A 20,863-nucleotide genomic window follows, 5' to 3' on the forward strand; every position below is an offset into this window, starting at 1 on the left:
TTGCTGTTGTCAAAAACGTAGTCTTTGGAAAGACTGTTACTCAAAGAAGTACTTCAAGCCTGGGAGCAGATAGTGTTTTAACATAGTAAACCTGAGGCCCCATTAGAGATTGAATACTATGTTCAGTTTGATTTAATAAGTTATAAATGAGTATTTATCCACTATTATCTTTGATCATTCTTTTTTTTTTTAAACCCACCTCCCCTCCCTCCCTCGCCACTCCCCACACCAGTCTCTTTGATATTGGGGTCCCTTGTGTTTGATGCTGGTTACTACCTTGTGTACCAGGTAGCCTAAAATATAAAGAAATTTTGTTTATATATGTTTCATAAATGTAAGATTATTTTTGATTTTTATAGTCTCATATCTTAAACCTGTTACTTTCTATGCTACTGTCTGTGAAGTTAGGGGAAATCTCTACTTTCTAGATTATATCACACTTGATTATTTTCATAAAATAAAAATAGGTTTTCATAAAAATGAACAGGTTTCATGACACAGAGACAGACCAGTTAAAAGGTACTACTTGTTGTTCTTTTCTCCCAGTGAGTGCAGTGTACAGACAATATTTAGATATCACTCACATTGCCTTCAGTCTTCTGCCCGAAGGTGGACTGTTTAGTAGTTCTGGTTGTCCTGGACTCTGAAACTGTTTGGAGATTGAGGAATAGATAACGGAGTTATTTCCGCAAACTATACATGAATCTCTACGTAGAATTTCTGTGCACAAGGAGAATTTTAGACCCATAAAATAGTTATTTATGATCTCTGTCTGTTGTAAGATATATATACTACTTTCTTTAGCTCTACTGAGCTATAAAGGAACACACTTTTTCTTAAGTGGAGGCTAGACAAAGGACTTCAAGTTTATTTTGTCTCCTAATAGGAAAGGACACTAAACTTCACCTTCTTTGAGAACACTGTCCATCATTTTTCTTGTAAGAAGGAGAAACCATTATATAGTTGGTGCCAAGAGGCTTAGGCTTTTTCCTAAGGTTCCTCCATAACTTGTTTTTAAGTGCATGTGTTGCAAAGACTAAATTAGTCACTTGGTGTGCTAAGTAACATTTAAAACAGGATGCAGGTTGTTTTTGCTTTCAGATTACTTTTCCAGGAAAAGCAGCTAATTTTTTTTTAATCAGATTTTTTTTGTTACCGTTAGTTTGCATCATTTCCTTGGTTAATGAAATAGATCAGTTATTCAAAGTCGTTCATTGTAATGTTAAATAGTAGTATATACTCTTTTAATCAATACTGTTAATATAAAAAAACCCCAAACCATTGTAAAGGTTGATAATGATAAACACTGCATTGTGAAGGTTCAGTTCAAATCTCTGCCAAGACAAGTGAATCTGCATGTGTGCTGAATTTTGACTAAGCAACCACAAGGAAAAGTTCACATAGTTAATATGATAGATACCTGGAGACTGGAATCGTTAGCTGTTTTTCTCTCCAAAGCCAAAAAACGTTGGCTTTATTTTTTTTTCTGCAAAGTCTGGTCACGAAACCATTGAAACTTTTGCTATTGCATGTAAATTAAGCATCTTCTTTAGTAAGACAGTTATTTTTAGATTGAGCACAGAAAATTTTCCAGGACAAAGTTGATTGTAAAAAGTTGCTAAAATTATAGAATAGAACCAATTTACTCTTTTATAGCAAAAACATGTACAAATGGAATCACTGCTGAGACCCTTGTAAAATCGGGCACAGATATAATGGTGTAGAATATTTTTACTTGGAGTAAAGAATTGATGTCTTTCAGCATCACAGTTGTATATAATGTGCAGTGTGGAATATTAGTGGATATTCCACTTTATATTTGGAAAACCTTGATACCAGATATGAATCTACTCATGGCATATTGTATTCCTTATTAGTGGGAATTCATGCTACAGAAGTGATTTTTCCATCTAGTTATTTTGAATGCAAAAGATGCTTTGAGATTAATATTGATAAATCATTGGTAGTTGTATAGAAAGAAATGATGATACATTAAAAGTTGGTTGACTAGAATATAATCCACATAGTGTTTGATTCTCAGATAACATTTGGTAACATGCCTCCCAATTTTGAGTCAGTACTGAAGAAGATAAATTTCTGAATCTCATCAAAGTATGGTCACTGATGATACATCTTTGCAGCATACATGTGAAAAGGAAGGGGCATATTAGTAGTTCAGGCTCTGCTCTTTGACATTGAAATATTCTGACTTAGAAGGGGAATAAAACCTCATTCAAATGACTGCTCCCTGGCTGCAACCTTTCATATGAATGGGGTAAGGTGTTTTGATTTTTTATTTTATTCTGAAAAATTTAGTCTTACAGAGAAGTTGAAGTAATAATTGTGTGCTAAACGTGGTATATTCTTCACCTAAGCTTGCTTTGTTATATTGGCTTTATATATCTGTTGAAAATATGTTGTTAGACATGATATTTCATCCCTAAGTACATGAGTTTTTTTCTTCATGCTAGTGATGATGATAATGTTTTCTAAGATTTTGATGATCTTAAGTGTGTATCTCAGCAGTATAGGTAGAATCTTGAGTAGCTTAAAATTTTCACTTACTGGCTTAATATGATTTTTTTATTGCTGAGGATAAGAAAAAAATTAAAAAAATTCAGCCATGTAGCAAATGGCTCAGTCTTGATGTTTCTTTACTTTTGATGACTGCCTTTGCTTACTGGAGAAAGAAATTGATAAAAAATTTTTTTTACATTAGAAAATGCTGTAATAAAGTTTGACGATTTACTTTCCAGAACTAAATGGAACTAAAAGTGGATCAGAACATGTAAAATATCATGTAAGAAACGAGTTGCCAGTCCAGGTTCGATGCACGATACTGGATGCTAGGGGCTAGTGCACTGGGACGACCCAGAGGGATGGTATGGGGAGGGAGGAGGGAGGAGGGTTCAGGATGGGGAACACATGTATACCTGTGGCGGATTCATTTTGATATTTGGCAAAACTAATACAATTATGTAAAGTTTAAAAATAAAATAAAAAAAAATCTTTTTGTTGCTATCGCTGAAATTTTGGCATTCAGGCTTCTAACTTCTGAGTATGATATGCTCTTCATTTTAGCATTTGATGGAAAAAATTAAAAGTGTTCTTAAATGAGAAATAATATAAGAAGTACTTAAGAACTCTGTTTGATCTAAATATTTAGATCTTTTTTTTAAGAACCATGAAATACTTCCCATTTGTGATGACTTACATTTGAAAATAAAAAATATTTCGAAAAGGTTTTTCTGAAATTATTTGACATTCATGTGATGAATACTGTAATACCTGTGGGTATGAAGACCATAAGAGCAGTGTTAATGTGGACAGTCAAATCTGCCAAATAAAAACTAGATATGGATAATGATTCAAAACTCACAATTTAACAGAGGAAAATGCCAAGTTACTCTAACACAAGGATGATAGTAATAATTACCTTATAGGGTTTTCAGAGTATTAACATGTTAAGTAAATATTATAAGAAATGCTCTGTAAATGTCTGTACTTGTCATTGCAGTATTTTATACTATTAAGAACCGTACTTGTTGTTGTGCAGTCACTAAGTCACGTCTGACTCTTTGCCACCCCATGAACTGCAGCGCGCCAGGCTGCCCCATCTTTCACTCTTTCCCAGAGTTTGTTTAGATTCATGTCCATTGAGTTGGTGATGCCATCTAACCACCCTCTTCTGCCCTTTTCTCCTTTTGCTTTCAATCTTTCCCAGCATCAGGATCTTTTCCAATGAGTTGGCTCTTTGCTTGATGACTAGAAACATACATAATGTGCAGTTCAGATTCAAATGAAAGGGCAATTCTGTACCCAAGTCATCAAATAAAGTGTCATTAAGCTCTTCTTTATGTAGGACATATCATTCACATAAAAATTGGAGAGTATGGCATTGCAGTTAGAATTGCAGCCTTTGAAAGACCCATAAAGATAAGCAGGTCCATGGTATTTTCAGAGAATAAGGATCCAACGTGACTAGGGTACATGAGTTATGGTAAAGCACTCTAATCTGTGAAGAAAGCAGCCTGATACAGTGGGAAGGAGTTCCTGTTTCTCCTTGATAAAATATGTCTTAGCAAGTTTTTATGCTCTTTTGTGTGGGAAGTATTTATGAAGGACTTGGAGTAATATTGGTACATAAAAATTTGTCACTGCCTTTGTTGTTACACTTCTTTATTTGCTTGCTTATTAATAGCTTTACTTATAAAATACTGATTTAAAGAAATACTTTATCATTAATTTCTCTGTAGTTCTAAAAAGCTGTATGGAGGTTACTTACGTTAAGAAAATACTAGTTAAAAAAATCGACTGAATGCTACACATCCTTTTATTGACAGTTTTACTCTTTAATTTCTTTTCTTTTGTGCTTAGCAAAGGTTCTGATACATTTTAGAAATTCAGTAAATATTTATTGACCAGTATGTATGGGTAGACATTGTATGTGCCATTTGAAATGTGAAGAATCTCCAAATTGCTTAACTTGTGTTGCCAACTAATAGAAAAGTTCATTATAGGCAGTCATTCTAACTGAAGAGTAAGCTGTATAAAAATACAGAATCATACAAAAAAAATTTTCTTTTTTAAATAAATGACTCACATTTTGTGGCAATGGTAGGGGCTATTTAGATATTTTTATCCAATGTGGATTTTCCTTTTAAAAATGAGAAGTTCCTTTGCAAATAATTTTGCATACTATCTTGGAAAAAAAACTGGAGAATTATGCTAGTGTGAAAGACAAGACAAAAACAAAGCTTTTGATTAAAATATCACTAGGTTGTTTGAAGTTAATTGACATATGCTTAGGGGCAGAGGAGCTAATTAATACTCTTTATTAACTTTAAATTATTTAAAAAGATACTGATATTCATTAAAAAGAATCAAGTTACATCTTTTGAAGTCCTACATTATATAATCATTACTTTTCTGAATAAATGAAGCTTGTTTAAAACGCTACAGTGAAATTATTTTTGTCTTCACTTGTGTTTTTGTCAGAAAAATTATTAAATAAGATAAAATACATTTTAGATTTGTGCATTGTATCTTTTTTTTTTAAACACAGATACTCTTGACTTAGTGCCTTAAAATATTCCTAGATTTTGATCAAGAAGCAGTCTGAAAATCACTGGTTCGAAGGACGTGTCTGTGATAAATTTGTTATGCCAATAGTGTCTAAAGTCTGTGTTTCTAGTTCCCAAATTGGCAGTGGAAATTTTACTTTTGTATAATCAGTTGGATCTGATTTCATTTCTGAGAGCTACCTTATTTGCAGTTGGCTTGAATTCATTTTAGGAGAAGGAAGCACTTCTAGGATGGGGAGCCAGGTGGAAAGCCAGATGGCACAGATAACGGTGCTGTTGAGAATGTGTCCATGTTCGGTTTTCATTCATACACACAAATCCTGTGACAGTAAACACAGTGTGTAAATAAAGCTGCTACTGTTTGTTTTAAAGGTCTTTCTTAATTTTTTTATGTGACTTCCTTTAGAGACCAAGAAGCGTCAGTGTAAAGTTCTCTTTGAATACATTCCACAAAATGAGGATGAACTGGAGCTTAAAGTGGGAGATATTATTGATATTAGTGAAGAGGTAAGGAAAACACATGTTAGAGATAAAGCAGCAAGCAATTAGAATTAATGCTCTGGGTATTAGAAAAATGCTTTGTAAGAATACTAATTTTTAAAATTTATTTTGCCAGTTTTTTTTTTTTTAAGATACAGATTTTAAAGTGGATCTTTAATGACCTAAAGGAAGGTTGTTTAATTGTAGAAATAAAGCTTTATTCATCCTTGCTATGCCTAATATTTGTGTACCGAATTTGTATCTTTGACTTTAAAAATAAAATAAGCTCTTTTTTTTTAAGCTAAAATTGATGTAATCTAAGTAGCTGAGCATATAAACCTTTCTTTGATTCTGAATTCACTTTAGACACAAGCCATAAAAACAGAAGGATTTTTACCTTTTGCACAGCAGAGATGTTTGCAAGCAGAATGTAAAAGCTTTGTTTTGTTTGAATTATCACATTCAAATATTAACCCCAAAACACTTTGCCTCATTTTAATATCTTAGAATAAGATTTTAAAATATTTCAAAAATAGTTTTTCATATATCTACTTTTATCATTAAAGGAATATCAAAGTGTTATTTAGCAGCTAAAGATGCCATTTTCAGAGTGTATATTTTGATATCAAGTATTGCCACCGCAGCTGATTTTGTTTGATAACGTGTAATTTATCGCTAGTTTTTGTTAAATTCCAATGTGTTTATAAAAGGCAGTTCTGGTTTATTGCTACCAGGTGGCAATAATAACAGTGCTCATCAAGCTCATATTATGCCTGACGCACCATTCTGAGTGTTTCAAACTTATTATTTCATTTAAGTTTCTGAACAACCTAAGGAGATAGGAATTTTTATCCCCATTTTACGAATGAGATGGACTCACACAAGATAAGGGACTGGCTTACCTCCTGTTGCTGCAGGACACAGCATTCCAAATTTTGTGGCAGAGAACACTGTTTTGTTAGGTTTGTTAGTTATGTGTGTCCAGAATTCAGATTGGATGGCATGTTTCTGTTCTGTGATTTATTAATAAGATTTCATTGTGGAAGGGTTGCAGAGTGCTATTGATTAATCCGTGTATGAGTAATTGAATCCACATAGATTTAATCTACTTAAAAATTTTTTTCCCCTTTGTTTTTTCTTATAGATTTAAAGGGATTATTTTGCACCACTAACTTTGTGCCTGTTCATTTCTGTAGCTCAATTTTTCTGTGGGGGAAGTGAAAACTTAAGAGAAACTATTATTATTTTTGAGTTGTGAACTCTTTCAGGTAGAAGAAGGCTGGTGGAGTGGAACCCTGAACAACAAGTTGGGACTGTTTCCCTCCAATTTTGTGAAAGAATTAGAGGTAACAGATGATGACACTCATGAAGCCCAGGAAGATTCAGGTAGACTATTTTAAAAATTTGAATAGATTTAAACAAATTTTGTATATGACTAGTGTTCATTTTGTATATTTTTAGTCTCTCGTCTTTTTGAACTATGAGCTTTAGTTTATCTACTTTTAAAAAAAGCAATTTATGACAAGGACTTAAAGTGAAAATGTTAGTCGCTCAGTTGTGTCTGATTCTTTGCAACCCCATGGACTGTACCCGCCAGGCTCCTCTGTCCATGGGGTTCTCCAGGCAAAAGTGGATAGCTATTCCCTTCTAGGTAATTTACTATTTTTCCTTCTGATGTCTGCTTCAACCCAAAGTAAACTTATACTACCCTTATTATGAAACGATACTGCTTACGTTACCTGATTTCTTCCCACTGAAGGTCTACTTATATACAGTTGTGATCAGAGTTTGCAAACGGCCTGACTACTTCTGAAATATTAGGAGTTTAAAAGACTCTTCCTCTGATCTTCTGTATCACTTAATAGAGTTTGTTTTCCATGTGCAGCCAGAATGTAATTTAATTATTTTGTGACCTTGTCATTTAGAGACCATTCAAAAGTATAATCAAAAAAGCTTTATCCCCAAACTTGGAATTGCATCTGTGAACTGCTGAGGGATTTAGGAGAGATTTTTTTTTTTTTAAGAGATATTAAATTCATAAGTGGTGGCATAGGGATAAGTAGATATTTTTCTTTATAGAAAAGTATGTAGTGAAAATGTTCAGGAATTCACACTTGTACATTCGTGTTATTTGGCAGTTTTATAATGGTTACATAGATTCATAAAAATGAGGTATAGACATACAACCTTAAGGTTGTTGATATTGCTTTTTTATTTCAAAGACAGTGTAGAGTCAAGATACGAAGACTATTGTTTTAGTCCATTAGAGCTGCTGTAACAAAATACCACAATCTAGGTAGCATTCAAAACAACAGAGATTTATTTTTCACAGTTCTGGAAACTGGGAAGTCCAAGATGGAGGCTCCTTTCTGGTGCATAGTTGCTGACTTCTCACTTTGTCCTCACAAGTTGGAAGAGGCAGGGGAGCTGTCTGGAGCCTCTTTGTAAGGCACTAATCGAATTCGTGAGGGCTCTGCCCTCATGACCTAATCACCTCTCTGAAGGCCCACCTCTTCACGTGGGGAGCTAGGATTTCAACATAGGAATGTTGGAGGGACAGTTACTACTTAGCACCCTGTCCCCTGAATTACTTCAGGCACATATTGGTATTAAGTGTCATAGATATTGTATCTATTGATGTTTATTTTTAATGTTAGAATTTAGTGTGAAAAAAAAAAAAAGAATTTAGTGTGAATTAAAGTGTGTAGTGAAATAGTCTTTATGATGCCATATAAACTGAGCCCTTAAAATATTGTATGAAATTCAAAGTCCATAAGGGATCAGTAGCAAAAGAAAATCGAATTTAAATTTGGATGTAGTTCATTACTTCATAATTATAATACTTTGGGCATTTCCTTGCACTATTCAGCCTTATTTGAATTTTAGTAACCTTGCAGAATCATATCTGTTAAAAATGTACTTCCTTGCTTGCTTAACCCCTTTACAATAACAGTGCATTCTAAATGTGGAGCTTTGTGATTATGGGGTGGGAAGTCAGTGGTTGAAGTACACTGTAATTTCCCTTTTTTTAAAACTCGAATTTTCAGGCAGAAAGATTTTGCATATTGATGTAAGTACCAAGAAGTGAGCACTTTATAGGATCTTTAGAACTTTACTGAAGACATGATGTCCTTTGAGTTTTAATTTAAGCATTTGGTATCTTACACATTGGGTCTTAGAGAATGAAATATAACATCTTCTGTGTTAACTGATGTTTTGACAGTCTTCTTCAGTCAGTAAAATAGCATCTATTTCAGGTAACTGTTACAGGAATTACCAACTGTACATTATAAAATATGTTTTTTTGTTTTGTTTGTAGTATTGGAATGCCATATCCACTGCATTTATTTTACATAGCTGCTGCTTACACTCCTTCTTTTAATAGATAGAATGAAGTGTATGGGATGTGTTGTGGTTTGACCAGTTAAACTCTGGCTATTACTGCTAAGAAGATAATTCTGACTCTAGACAGTAGGTAGACAGTATTACCTGAGCTTTTATGAATAATTTATTTTCATGCCCTCTGTTTTCATTGAAGAACTGTGGAATAAAAGGTATAAGAAAGCCCCTTTTTATATTTTTTAATAGGAACATGGTAAATTTATAATCTATTCTATTACTTAGTGGTTTCTATATAAAAACCTCAAGATTAATATCTTTTTAGTAGTCAATTTCAGGAAAAGCTTTGCTTTTCTAGGGAAGTGTTATATTTCAGTTTTTATAATAAAGTGACTGCCCTTTCATTTTGTCGAATATTCTTAGCCTTTGTTGTTTAGAGTGTCCTTTTGCCTTGCCTGTAAAACTGTCTTTTCATGTACTTTCACCCCTGTGAGAAATATGAGCAGTGGTATATGGGTTTGATGGCATTTCCCATGGATCCAGTGTATTCCCAAATCTGAAATTTAAAAATGGAAGTGAGTAAAGGGAAATTCTAAATATAAACATTATTATTTAACTAAGTCAGCATTGATGTATTTGTTCGTTCAGTACATTGAATGCTCACTGAGCATATCGTGCACGTTTACCGTTTGTGTCTTGTGTCATCTTTGTAAAGGAGCTGTAAATTTTGACGTACTCTTCTTAAGAAACTGATATACTGTGATTTCCTGCATTTCTGATTGGCCTTTTATGAATTAGAAATACCTAAAATTGTTCTTAAATATAGGAAAAAAAAATCAGTATAAAGTGCTTAGGATAGTTTTACTACTCAGCAATTTTATTTTTATTCTACCATTTTTTTATTAGGAGGTATAGGATATAAATCCTGTGGAAGTGGAATGTCAAGGCTTTTGTGATTTTAGGTGTCATTCTTTAACAACCAGTTATCCTTTCAGAAACTGCTCTGACTGGGCCTACCTCACCTTTACCCTTCTCTCTGGGGAACGGGACTGAAACTGCACCTGGATCAGTTACCCAGCCAAAGAAAATCCGAGGAATTGGATTTGGAGATATTTTTAAAGAAGGCTCTGTGAAACTGAGAACAAGAACATCCAGTAGTGAAACAGAGGAGAAAAAACCAGAGAAGGTAGTAGTGATGTGCTTTCCTTAGATTAACCCCCTTCATTCTCTCATTAAGCAGTTTTAAAAATGTCACAATTAGTTTGCAATTCTGCTTCCTTTTTTTTTTTTGAGATTGCTGGTGATAGGTTATGAATGAGAAACTGTGAGAAACTTTTTAAGCTTAAGTGACTTCCTTTAATGTTTACATTTGATTCTTATAAAATTGGATGGGGGGTAAATTTAACACAAATTTTTCTTAGTGGAAATTTTTAAGTTTTTAGTTATTATAATGTAAAAATATAAAAGCAAATACATTTTTGTTTTCCTTTTAAAGCTAAAATTATGTTTTGCCTTTCAGTTTGAAGTAGCCCTTAAATGGGCCATTTTAAAATGAATTCACAGTGAGATATTAAGTTAAGTTAGGCCTTGCTTAATTTTTCTCTGGATTGTTTTTTTTTTTTTTGGATTGTTAATAGTGGTGAAATCTACTAATCATTAGCCCTAGATGTATGGAGAACTTTATTTTTTACTAGCATTTCACTGGCATTGTGAAATAAAGAGAATGTACCATCTAATAAGAGATTTTAAAATAAATCATTAAATTTTTACTTTGGGGGGGAAATAGCTACAGTCTTTAGGATGTTTACTTCAGGTCTTGTTTCTGGTGTTAACACCTTGAAGATTAGTTTGAGTACTTAACTTCAGGAGGCTTGTCCCTTGACTTTTAAAGTATTGTTTCCCTTCTGGTTCTCCTTTGTTGTGTCTTCTTTAACTCATAATATTTGAAAATGTTTTAGTGTTTACTTGTCTTTTTTAGTTACATTTCACTATTAAGACTGTTTTGGTTGGTGAAATATATTCTGAAGTTTTCTCCTAAAATGGTTAGTTTCAACTTTTTTTTTTCCTTCCTTTCCCAGCCTGTTACATATTTTCCTATATAATAATAAGTTAGGTTCGGGAAAGAGAGCTTACACTTTCTCCTCTGCCCTCTCCTAGCTGTGTGACTGTCTGACATTAGGATTATGGGCCTAATTCATTCTTGGTTTTAAAGGTACAGATTAGAATTCTTTTTGGGATGGTGCTATATAGTCCTGTAACAGCTAGGAATGTCTAGAAGCACTGTCTGTATTATGAGGGATATTAGGCTAGATGATCTGGGGTCCCTTTTTAACTCTAAAGCTTATGGTTATGTTGAATAACTTTATCTGATTGTTGATTACACTGGTAATCTTTTCTTTGCCATTTTTTTTTTAAATTTCTGGCTATGCTAGGATGATTATTGATTGATTATTGATTACACTGGTAATCTTCTTTGCCTTTTTTTTTTTTAATTTCTGGCTATGCTAGGATGATTATTGATTGATTATTGATTACACTGGTAATCTTTTCTTTGCCATTTTTTAAAAATTTCTGGCTATGCTAGGTCTTCATTGATGTGTGGGCTTTTTGCTACTGGGGGTGAACAGGGGCTGCTCTCTAGTTGTGGTGCACAGGCTTCTCGTTGTAGTGGCTTCTCTTGTTGCAGAGCACAGGCTTGAGGAGCGCAGGCTTCAGAAGTTAGAACACGTGGGCTCAGTCGTTGTGGTGCACGGGCTTAGTTGCTCCATGGCATGTGGGATCTTCCCGGACCAGGGATTGAACCCGTATCCCCTGCATTGGCAGGTGAATTCTTCAACAGTGAACCACCAAGGAAGCCCCTCCTTTGCCATTGATAATGTTCAGTAAAGAGTTGTTGTAAGTGAGGGTATTCTCAGGATTACCATGTAAGATGGCCTTCCAAGACTTGATTTGATCACTGACCTAGGAATTGATAAAGTAGGGAGCGCATGTGTGTTTGTAGGCAATCTTCATTGATGTGTGGGCTTTTTGCTACTGGGGGTGAACAGGGGCTGCTCTCTAGTTGTGGTGCACAGGCTTCTCGTTGTAGTGGCTTCTCTTGTTGCAGAGCACAGGCTTGAGGAGCGCAGGCTTCAGAAGTTAGAACACGTGGGCTCAGTCGTTGTGGTGCACGGGCTTAGTTGCTCCATGGCATGTGGGATCTTCCCGGACCAGGGATTGAACCCGTATCCCCTGCATTGGCAGGCGAATTCTTCAACAGTGAACCACCAAGGAAGCCCCTCCTTTGCCATTGATAATGTTCAGTAAAGAGTTGTTGTAAGTGAGGGTATTCTCAGGATTACCATGTAAGATGGCCTTCCAAGACTTGATTTGATCACTGACCTAGGAATTGATAAAGTAGGGAGCGCATGTGTGTTTGTAGGCAACACCAGATTGGAAGATATAATGGAGAAAAGTTAGGAGAAATTAAAGTTGAGTATTTTAAAAGATAAATAGAATGTACAATGATATTACCAGTTAGCAGTATGCTCAGATTTTTAACTAATGAAATCTAAGGTCAAATGTAGTGTTACTTCTGAGGAGAGAACTTAAGGAAACACTAAGACATGATGAAAGGCTTACTGTAGTTGATTACAATGGAAAATTGTCCACTAGACTATATAGTTACAAGGGTTGTAACATTACCTAAATGTTTTCATTCTGATAGCAGCATTGAAGTAAGTATAAAGACTTTCTTTTCTTTTCTGATGGTTAGGAAGTTCAGTTCTGTCGTTTAAGAGCCCTCCTTCTGGAGTTGAATTTTGAAGGTTCAAATCTGGGCTGCACTGCTAAATTATTTTTATTGTAGTCAAGTTATTTAACTGCTTTCTAACTTATAAAAAGGGTGACTGATAGTGCCTACTTTATTCTGATTGTTCTGAGGATTAAATTGCAAGGCGTGTAAAGTGCTTATTAGCTTAGAGATTGGTACATGGTACATTTTCAAATGCTGTTTTTATTTGTTTTGGAGGTTCTAAAATCATAGCATTTTGGGTATCAGAGTATGTTTGTTATCCTTAAGACAGCATTTTAAAACTAGAAGTTCTAGACTATCATTTAAATAGCTTTTCAGATATTTATCATTTTCATGGAAGAGTTTTCAGTTATATTACTAATCTGGCTATAAGTACTGTTAGGGAAAGCTAGATAATTGTTAATGGAAATTTTGTTTAACCTTATTAGCTTTGTTATAACTTAAAGTAGACGATACTGTCCTTTCTATTCTAGCCTTTAATCACACCGTCACTAGGATCCAAAACTCAGAGTGTGGAGATAACAAAAACAGACACTGAAGGTAAACTTAAAGGTAAGTTTTTTAATGAAATGTTCATGTTGAGTGAAGCATGCTCAAATATATTATTAGATTTGTTGAAGACACTTGTTACATTGTACTACTTCATCAGAGTATTAAATCCTCCTAGATGTGAACATCATGAGGTCAGAGATTTTTGGAGGTTTTATTCATTGATATATCCAGTACAGTTAGAACTGTGCGTGGAACAGGTAGGCACATAGTAACTGTTTGAATGAATGATTAATGAAACTTGTTATTTAATTCAGCATGAAGTAAATTGGCTAAAATTATTGAAACCATCTCTAAAAGCTTCTAGTATTCATTTCTTAAGACAAAATGGAGGCTTAATAAGTATTTGTTGAAAGAAGTAATTTATATGTAAACTTTATTTACGTTTTTCATTTTAGCTAAGGAATACTGTAGAACGCTATTTGCCTATGAAGGTACTAATGAAGATGAACTGACTTTTAAAGAGGGGGAGATAATACAGTTGATAAGTAAGGTAAGACACTTCGCAAGTTTTTCAGTGAGTAACTTAATGTATTCATAGAAATATTTTTTCAGTAGTCTTGCATTCACACTAGAAGGTAAACTGTGAAAGACCTGGGACTTTGTCATATTTATTGTTGTGACCTGAGAACCTGGCATATAGTAAGTGAGCAGAAAGGTTTTTTTTAAGCAAATGTTTATTGTCTATTGTTATAACTGATGTATTGGAAATTATTTTTACCCTCATATTGTGGGGAAATATATTTTTTTAGTAGGATCTCAAAGTCTGCTTTAGGTCTTTATTTTTTCTTTATAAAAATAATGGAATTCAGTGTTTTCTTATTTTGTTGCTAACTTTTTTTCTTATTTAGACATAACCATTATTTTTATTCTTCATTTTGCGGTTTAGGAGACTGGAGAAACTGGCTGGTGGAAGGGTGAACTGAATGGTAAAGAAGGAGTATTTCCAGACAATTTTGCTGTTCAGATAAATGAACTGGATAAGGACTTTCCTGTAAGCTTTTCTTTTTTAGTGATGATGATAAGTTAAAAAACCTTTTACCAGTGTTTCTTAAAAAAACAAGTTTTTACATAGTTACTGAGTAGTTTTCCAGGAATTTCAGATTTATATAATCAGGTAAAAATTATTTGAATTATGGTGAAACAAAACAGTGTATCACTTCTGTGTTTTGTTCCTGTTTTTCTTTTCCTTTGACTAAAAATTAACTTAGACTTTATTACTTTATTATGATTAAAAGAAAAAAGACTGGCTGTACTATTCAGACAAGTTAGCACTTGACTGTAAGTCATTATATTTAATTTTGTGGAAAATTTTTATTTTAAGGTACTGTTGGTTACTGTTACTCTGTCACTGCATTTCTGGGACAGTGAGAAGGCTTTATTTAGCCTCCTTACAGGATTTAATGTATTGATCTCACTTCTCACAATGAATAATGTGAGACTGAGTCAATGATCTTTTAGTTTTATACAGTTTGATCCCTCTTTTTCGCCTATGGAGGGATTAATGAATTTTTAAACAAGAGGAAAAGATTTACACAGAGAGCTGGCAAACCCCAGCAAGGCAGTAAGCCATATTTAATTTAAGCCAGTGCAGAAATCTCTAACCTTTGCAGTCTTTTATTTAAAGTAAATTACAAAAGGATAATGTATGAAACCTTACACTGTCTGAGATTCTTCCTTTGCTAAATTTCATTCATTATTAATTCAACAGGCTTCAGGTGTGCTTTATTTTTACACACTTTATACTCTTGTTAATGAGCTCATTTTCTTTTTTTGGCTTTTATTAGATGTTCATGGAGTATTGATTATCAGTTATTTTTAATTTGCAAAAACCAAATTCACAAACTTAGAAATGTGTTTCAAGTTTTTTAAGGCAAAAATGAATGAATGCTTCTAAACCCAAGAGAATTTTAATAAATTAAAAAATAGACCTTTGCCTTTTTGTTCTTTTTGAGTCCTGAATAATCAAAAGTGAAAGCTCTCTGTATTTATTAGGTATTCCTCTTCTTTTAAAATAAAGTATCTTTCTTTCCCTGCCAGGTAAAGAGAGGTAAAATGGTGCATAGGAATCTTAAAATAGGAGAGATAAAGAAGAATGTTTCTGCTCATCATTAAGCTTTTTTAAATTCATCTAAGTCCGTGATAATTTTTGAAATATTTGAATTTTGATCAAAGAGGCATTTGTTCTAATAGGATAAATTTTTTGTCTGTAATCTTTTGTGGAGTTGCTTGAATCTTACCATTTTATAATTTCTAGCAGGGATGGGGTAAGGAGAGGTATTTATGTAACTTAGATTATTTATGATCAGAATTTAACTATAAATATTTAATATGTAAGTGTTTTACTGTTTTCACAATTATTATTTTAATAGAAACCAAAGAAACCACCACCACCTGCTAAGGGTCCAAGTAAGTAAGAAACAGATTATTCAGTTTTGTTTTTTATAGTTTTAAGTTCTAAAATGATGAAATTGGGTCTTCTGTAAATCATTTATTTTTGGTAGCAAAAATTAAATGCTATGACACTATATATAATTTTTTAAAATCTATGAAAATTGAGTGTTCATGTGTATTAATATGTCAGTATTTTTTAAAAGTATAAACCATATAAAATTGGGATTTTGAAAATAATTTGGATATTTTATGACATTTTGAGTTAAGAAAATTGACTAAGCTTAAATCTTAAATATTTACCTAGCTGATAAGTTTTCAGATGCAATCCATTTTTCAGTGTCACAAACAAGTACTGATTTATTTATATATTCTTCAAAGAGTGTGATAATGCTTAAGCAATCTGGAAGAGTTTTGTTTTTCCTTTTTAAACAGTTGCATAAATGATGAGTACCTAGAAGTGTTTTCCAGAGTTAATGTTTTATAATCTGACTCTACTTTTTTAAATTCTAACCCATAATTTCTGATTTTTAAGATGTGCAGTCCAGTTTTTTTTTCCTTGAAAGATTTGCTTTTTTTTTGAGTAACACAAGTCCTTCCCTCCTCCATAATTTCAGCTTTGTGTTTGCTAACCTTATCTCAGAGCAAGGATACCTTAAAGGTAATTTTCGATAGAAGCTGGCATTGGAGAGTTTTTAACCACTAGTCATACTGGGCTTTTAAAATTAATTAAAATTAAATAAAATGTAAAAGTTAATTCCATAGTTGCAGTAGCAGCATTTCAGGTCTCAGTCAGTGGTCAGTATTGGACCATACAAAAACAGAGTATTTCCATCAGTACAGGAAGTTCTCCTGAGCAGTGGTGTTGCAGAGGATGTGAACACCTTCCCTTGATAGAGTAGGAGCTCAGCCATAGTGCTGTCCCTTACTCAAGGGGACAGTGGCAGGTTCAGGGTCAGATACAGCGTGATTGCAGTGTACTGCTCATTCTGGTAAACCGTGTTTTCATCTTACATTATTTTTTTAACTTTTGCTTTTAGTAGTATAATTATCTTTGTGCTCTAAAACTTATCTTTTTTTTAAAGTATTAACTTTATTCCCCCTTTTAGTTTCAAAGCCTGAGCTGGTAGGTACCGAGAAGAAGTATTTCCCCACAAAGCATGAGGAAAAAGGTGAGGTAATTTCTTCCAGTATCAGAAAAATAATTATTATTTATCAGTGTAGAGAAAAATGTGTCTCCACATTGAGTCACTGACACTGATTTTTAACAAGTGTTCATTATGTATTATGAAATTCTTGGAGTTTTCTGGAAGGAGTTTGTGCAGATCAATAGGAAATTAAGATTTTACTCAAACTGATACCAATTTACATTCATGAGAAAGTTATACCATCACTTCAGTAAGGATATAGCATTTAATCAGTTATTTCTAATAATGTGTGAGAAAACCAAATATTAAACAGTTATACTTATTATTTTCATAGTGTCCCAGTTGAAATATATTAAAAATTTTTTTCTTAGGTATAAGAGTGAGGTCTTAGCTAAAACATGGAAGTGATTTATTATGTATTGTTTGATTTTCACTGTGTATATTTATCATGTAAACTTGGAAAGGTATTCCAAAATATGTATTTTGTTTGAAAACGTCACATGTTTTGTTACTGTTAATACCTGCTTCTTGTACACAAGATCTGCAGTGGTGTATCTAGCAGAGTAGGTTATAGACACTTGCAAAGACTTGTCACTGTTGCAGAATACTTTGTATCTACTGCCAGTGTTGATTCTCCTTCCTGTTCTTGTCTCTTGCTTAAAGTGTTAATGTATTCTCTTAATGATTTCTCTTATTTCAGTCCCTAGTCTGGCTTCTATTTCACATTGTTACCAGATTAATTTTTTAAAGTTTTTTTTTTTTTTTTTTAATTTATTTAGAAGTTTCAGAACCACAGCAGAGTTGAGCAGAAAGCACAGAGTTCCCGCATCCTCCCTGCCCTAGGCATGCACGGCCTTCCCCTCCATCAGTGCACCCCACAGTGGTTCACTTGTTACAGGCAGTGCACCTCCACTCACAGCATCGGCCAAAGTCCATGGTTTACACTGGGGGGTCACCTCTGGCATTGGACAGCTTATGAGTTTGGACAAATGTATAACTGTGCTGTCAGACAGAATAGTCTCTTACCTCTCGAAAATTCCTGTGTTCTGTGCTTTTCGTCCCTCCCTTCCTCCAACCCCTGAGGCTGCCCATCTGTTAATTTTCTCCCTAGTTTTGTGGTTTTCAAAATGTCATATAGTTGGACTCATACACTACATAGCTTTTTCACATTGTCTTCACTTTGTAATATTCATTTAGGGTTTATCGATGTCCTTTCATGGCTTAATAGCTCAATTCTTTTCAGTGTTGATTAATATTCCAGTGTCTGGATGTACCACAGTTTATCCATTCACCTACTGAAGTTGGTTTCAGGTTTTGGCAGTTATGAACAATGCTGCTTTAAAACTTGTGCCATCTTTTTGTGTGTCCATAAGTTTTCAGTTCACCTGGGTAAATACCATGGGGTGTAATTGCTTGTTCATATGGTAAGAGCATGTTTAGTTTTGTAAGAAATTGTTAAATTGTCTTTCGTGGCGTCTGCACCATTTTGCATTCCCACCAACAATGAATGAGAGTTCCTGTTGCTCCACATCCTGGTCTGTATTTAGTGTTGTTAGGAAATGATCCCAGATGACATTTTTGGTATTATCTTCTACTTTATTCACTAAATGTAGCAACCACACTCTTGACTCTGAATGTCATACACCTTCATAGCTTTATCTCTTTCTCACGGTCTGGGCTTACCATGGAAAGTTTTTATATCCTCAACTCTCCTCCTCCTTTTTTTACATTTGAGATTTTTAAATTTAGATGCAAAGATATTTCTTGATTAGTCTTGTGATATACCTATTGTTAGGTCCACATCTTGGATCAGTTTATTTTGGTACTTGGTTATAATATCTGTCCTACATGAAAAACTCACCATACAAAGTTATATAGAATCATATATACACACACACACACACACACACACACACATACATACACATGTAAGAAGTTTGTTACTAAATTATTTTCATTATTTTATTTCTTTTGTAGTCCCCTTTATCAAGTAGGTAAGGGTTTTGTTAAAATAAGTTAGTGACTTTCTATATTTCCTGAAATCAATCAGTTGATCTTATAAACAAAATGGGAGGTAACACATTTTTATTACTTTTATTTTTTCAAAATCCTTTTCATGAGGAAGTGACAGGGACTGAATTTGCCCTCTTGAGTTAGACGACTAGGAAGCTGCGTAAAATACATTTAACGGTGGTTTCAGACATTGGACAACAGGTAACATAGGGCTGTTATCACTGAGAGAAGTTATCACTGAAACCAATGAGGCAAACCCTAAAGTTACCCCCAGCTTATTATCTAGAAGCAGTTTTCAGGCAGCAGAAAGAAAATGGATTTACTTATGTGTGAATGGAGTCCCTGAGGAAATGAGAGAGAGAAGGGACAGGAAAAAAAAATGTGAAGAAATAATGGTTGAAAAATCTTTAGATTTGAAAGAAACTTGAAGCCCACAAATCCAAGCTGCTCAGTGAACTCCAAGCAGAAAAAACAGAAAGGATATCACCTCAAGACACATCATAATAAGTTCTGTGAAAAGCAGTGATAAAGAGAAAAACCTAAGGCCTGAAAGAAAATAACTGACAACCTTGAATTCTCTACCTAGCAAAATTACTTTTCAGGCAGTGGAGGCAAAATTAAAACTTGGAGATAAAATCTGAGAGAATACTTTGCCAGTAGACCTGTATGTACCACACAGGGACGGTTTAAAGAGGTTCTTTTTGGCAGAAGGAAAATGATCCTGTGTTGTCATTTGGATGTACACAGAGTAATGAAGAATGCCAGAAGTGGTAATTATGTAAATGAATAAAAAAGACCTTTTCCCCCCTTATCCCTAAATGTTACCAAAACCACCAAAACTCTTCTTTGAAAAAATTTTCAAGCTTACTATGAAGTGTTGATTTCAAAGTTTAGGTGTACAAATGTAAGAAATTTTTAAATAAGTGAAATAAGACAATTACAACAAGGAAAGCAATTCTTAATATTTTGAAAATGTTCTCCTCAACCTGGTATGACTTTAATCTGGTGCAAGAAATAAGAAGAATGTCAGTGCTTTGCCTATTAACTAGCATTCAGGGAGAGCCAATATCAGTTCAGAGGGTCTGACTATTATTATAGACATGGATTACATTATTTCTTTAAAAAAATAAACATAAGTTTATCTCTCTTTCTTGTTCCAGAGTCAACAGAGCTTTTTCAAACCATAGCTAGGCTAGGTCCACTTGGAGGAACCTTAGCCTTCTGACAGGAGATACAATGTATTCTTCCAGTGTGTGTTTCTTACTTTTATCTCTCTCTTGATCCCCATTTCACAGAGCATGTCCTTTGAAAAACCCTGCCTTATTGATAAGGATAAAAGTGGAGCTACTAGAAAACATGAAACAGATCACCATCTTACCTTTGACTCTTAGGTGACTCCCCAATATTTCATGGGGCACTTTCCCATATCATAAGAATGGAGCTTAAATCCTCCCTGTCCAAGACTCCGCACGGGTTGTCTCAGACCTGCTTTGCAGCATCATTCTCACTGTTTTCTCAGAGGTGCTGTGCTCATCATACGTGTTGTCCCTCAGGATAGTAATGATCCCAACACTTAGGAGCACATGCTTTTCTCCTGCTTTGGGGGAAGACTTTCCTGGACATACCTTTCAGTAGCCTGCTTCATTCTTACCTGAGTAGGAAAAAGTTACTCAAATTCATTACTCAGCAAGGAAATGTAATTTTATTTAAACCAAAGTAAGATTCTCACCAACATGAGTGAATTTTTTTACAATAGACTTAGCAACAGCAGCACCAATACTAAATGTTGGTGAGGATCCAGATTATCAAAACCCTAATACATTGTAGGTGGGAATGTAAGTCGTTGTGTCTACCCTTGAGAACTAAAGTTGACCCTGTTGCCCAGCACTTTTATTTCTAATTATATACTCACAGGAAATGTGTGTTCCATATGTACACCAAAAGACTCAAAGTTTATCGTAGCATCATTTACATTGACCCTCAGTTGGAAAGAGTACAAAATGTCTATCAGTAGTTGAATGGATAAATAAATTGAAGTAATGCATGTGCCAGGATACAGTATAGCA

The 20,863-nt window shown here is 34.0% G+C and overlaps 1 protein-coding gene across 3 annotated transcripts in view; it reads left to right on the top strand.

Moving 5' to 3' along the window:
- Nucleotides 1-20,863, top strand: part of CD2AP (CD2 associated protein) — an 86,452-nt gene that overhangs the window by 45,190 nt on the left and 20,399 nt on the right. For 2 of the 3 annotated variants that reach the window (NM_001206539.1, XM_015459806.3), the window contains 8 exon segments: nucleotides 5,491-5,591; nucleotides 6,833-6,950; nucleotides 9,899-10,089; nucleotides 13,170-13,248; nucleotides 13,644-13,738; nucleotides 14,135-14,239; nucleotides 15,618-15,654; nucleotides 16,746-16,808. In NM_001206539.1, the coding sequence (NP_001193468.1) occupies nucleotides 5,491-5,591; nucleotides 6,833-6,950; nucleotides 9,899-10,089; nucleotides 13,170-13,248; nucleotides 13,644-13,738; nucleotides 14,135-14,239; nucleotides 15,618-15,654; nucleotides 16,746-16,808 (789 nt within the window). 3 annotated transcript variants of the gene reach the window in all.

The sequence above is a fragment of the Bos taurus genome, chromosome 23, assembly GCF_002263795.3.
Source record: "Bos taurus isolate L1 Dominette 01449 registration number 42190680 breed Hereford chromosome 23, ARS-UCD2.0, whole genome shotgun sequence".
In the NCBI taxonomy this organism is placed as follows: Eukaryota; Metazoa; Chordata; class Mammalia; order Artiodactyla; family Bovidae; genus Bos; species Bos taurus.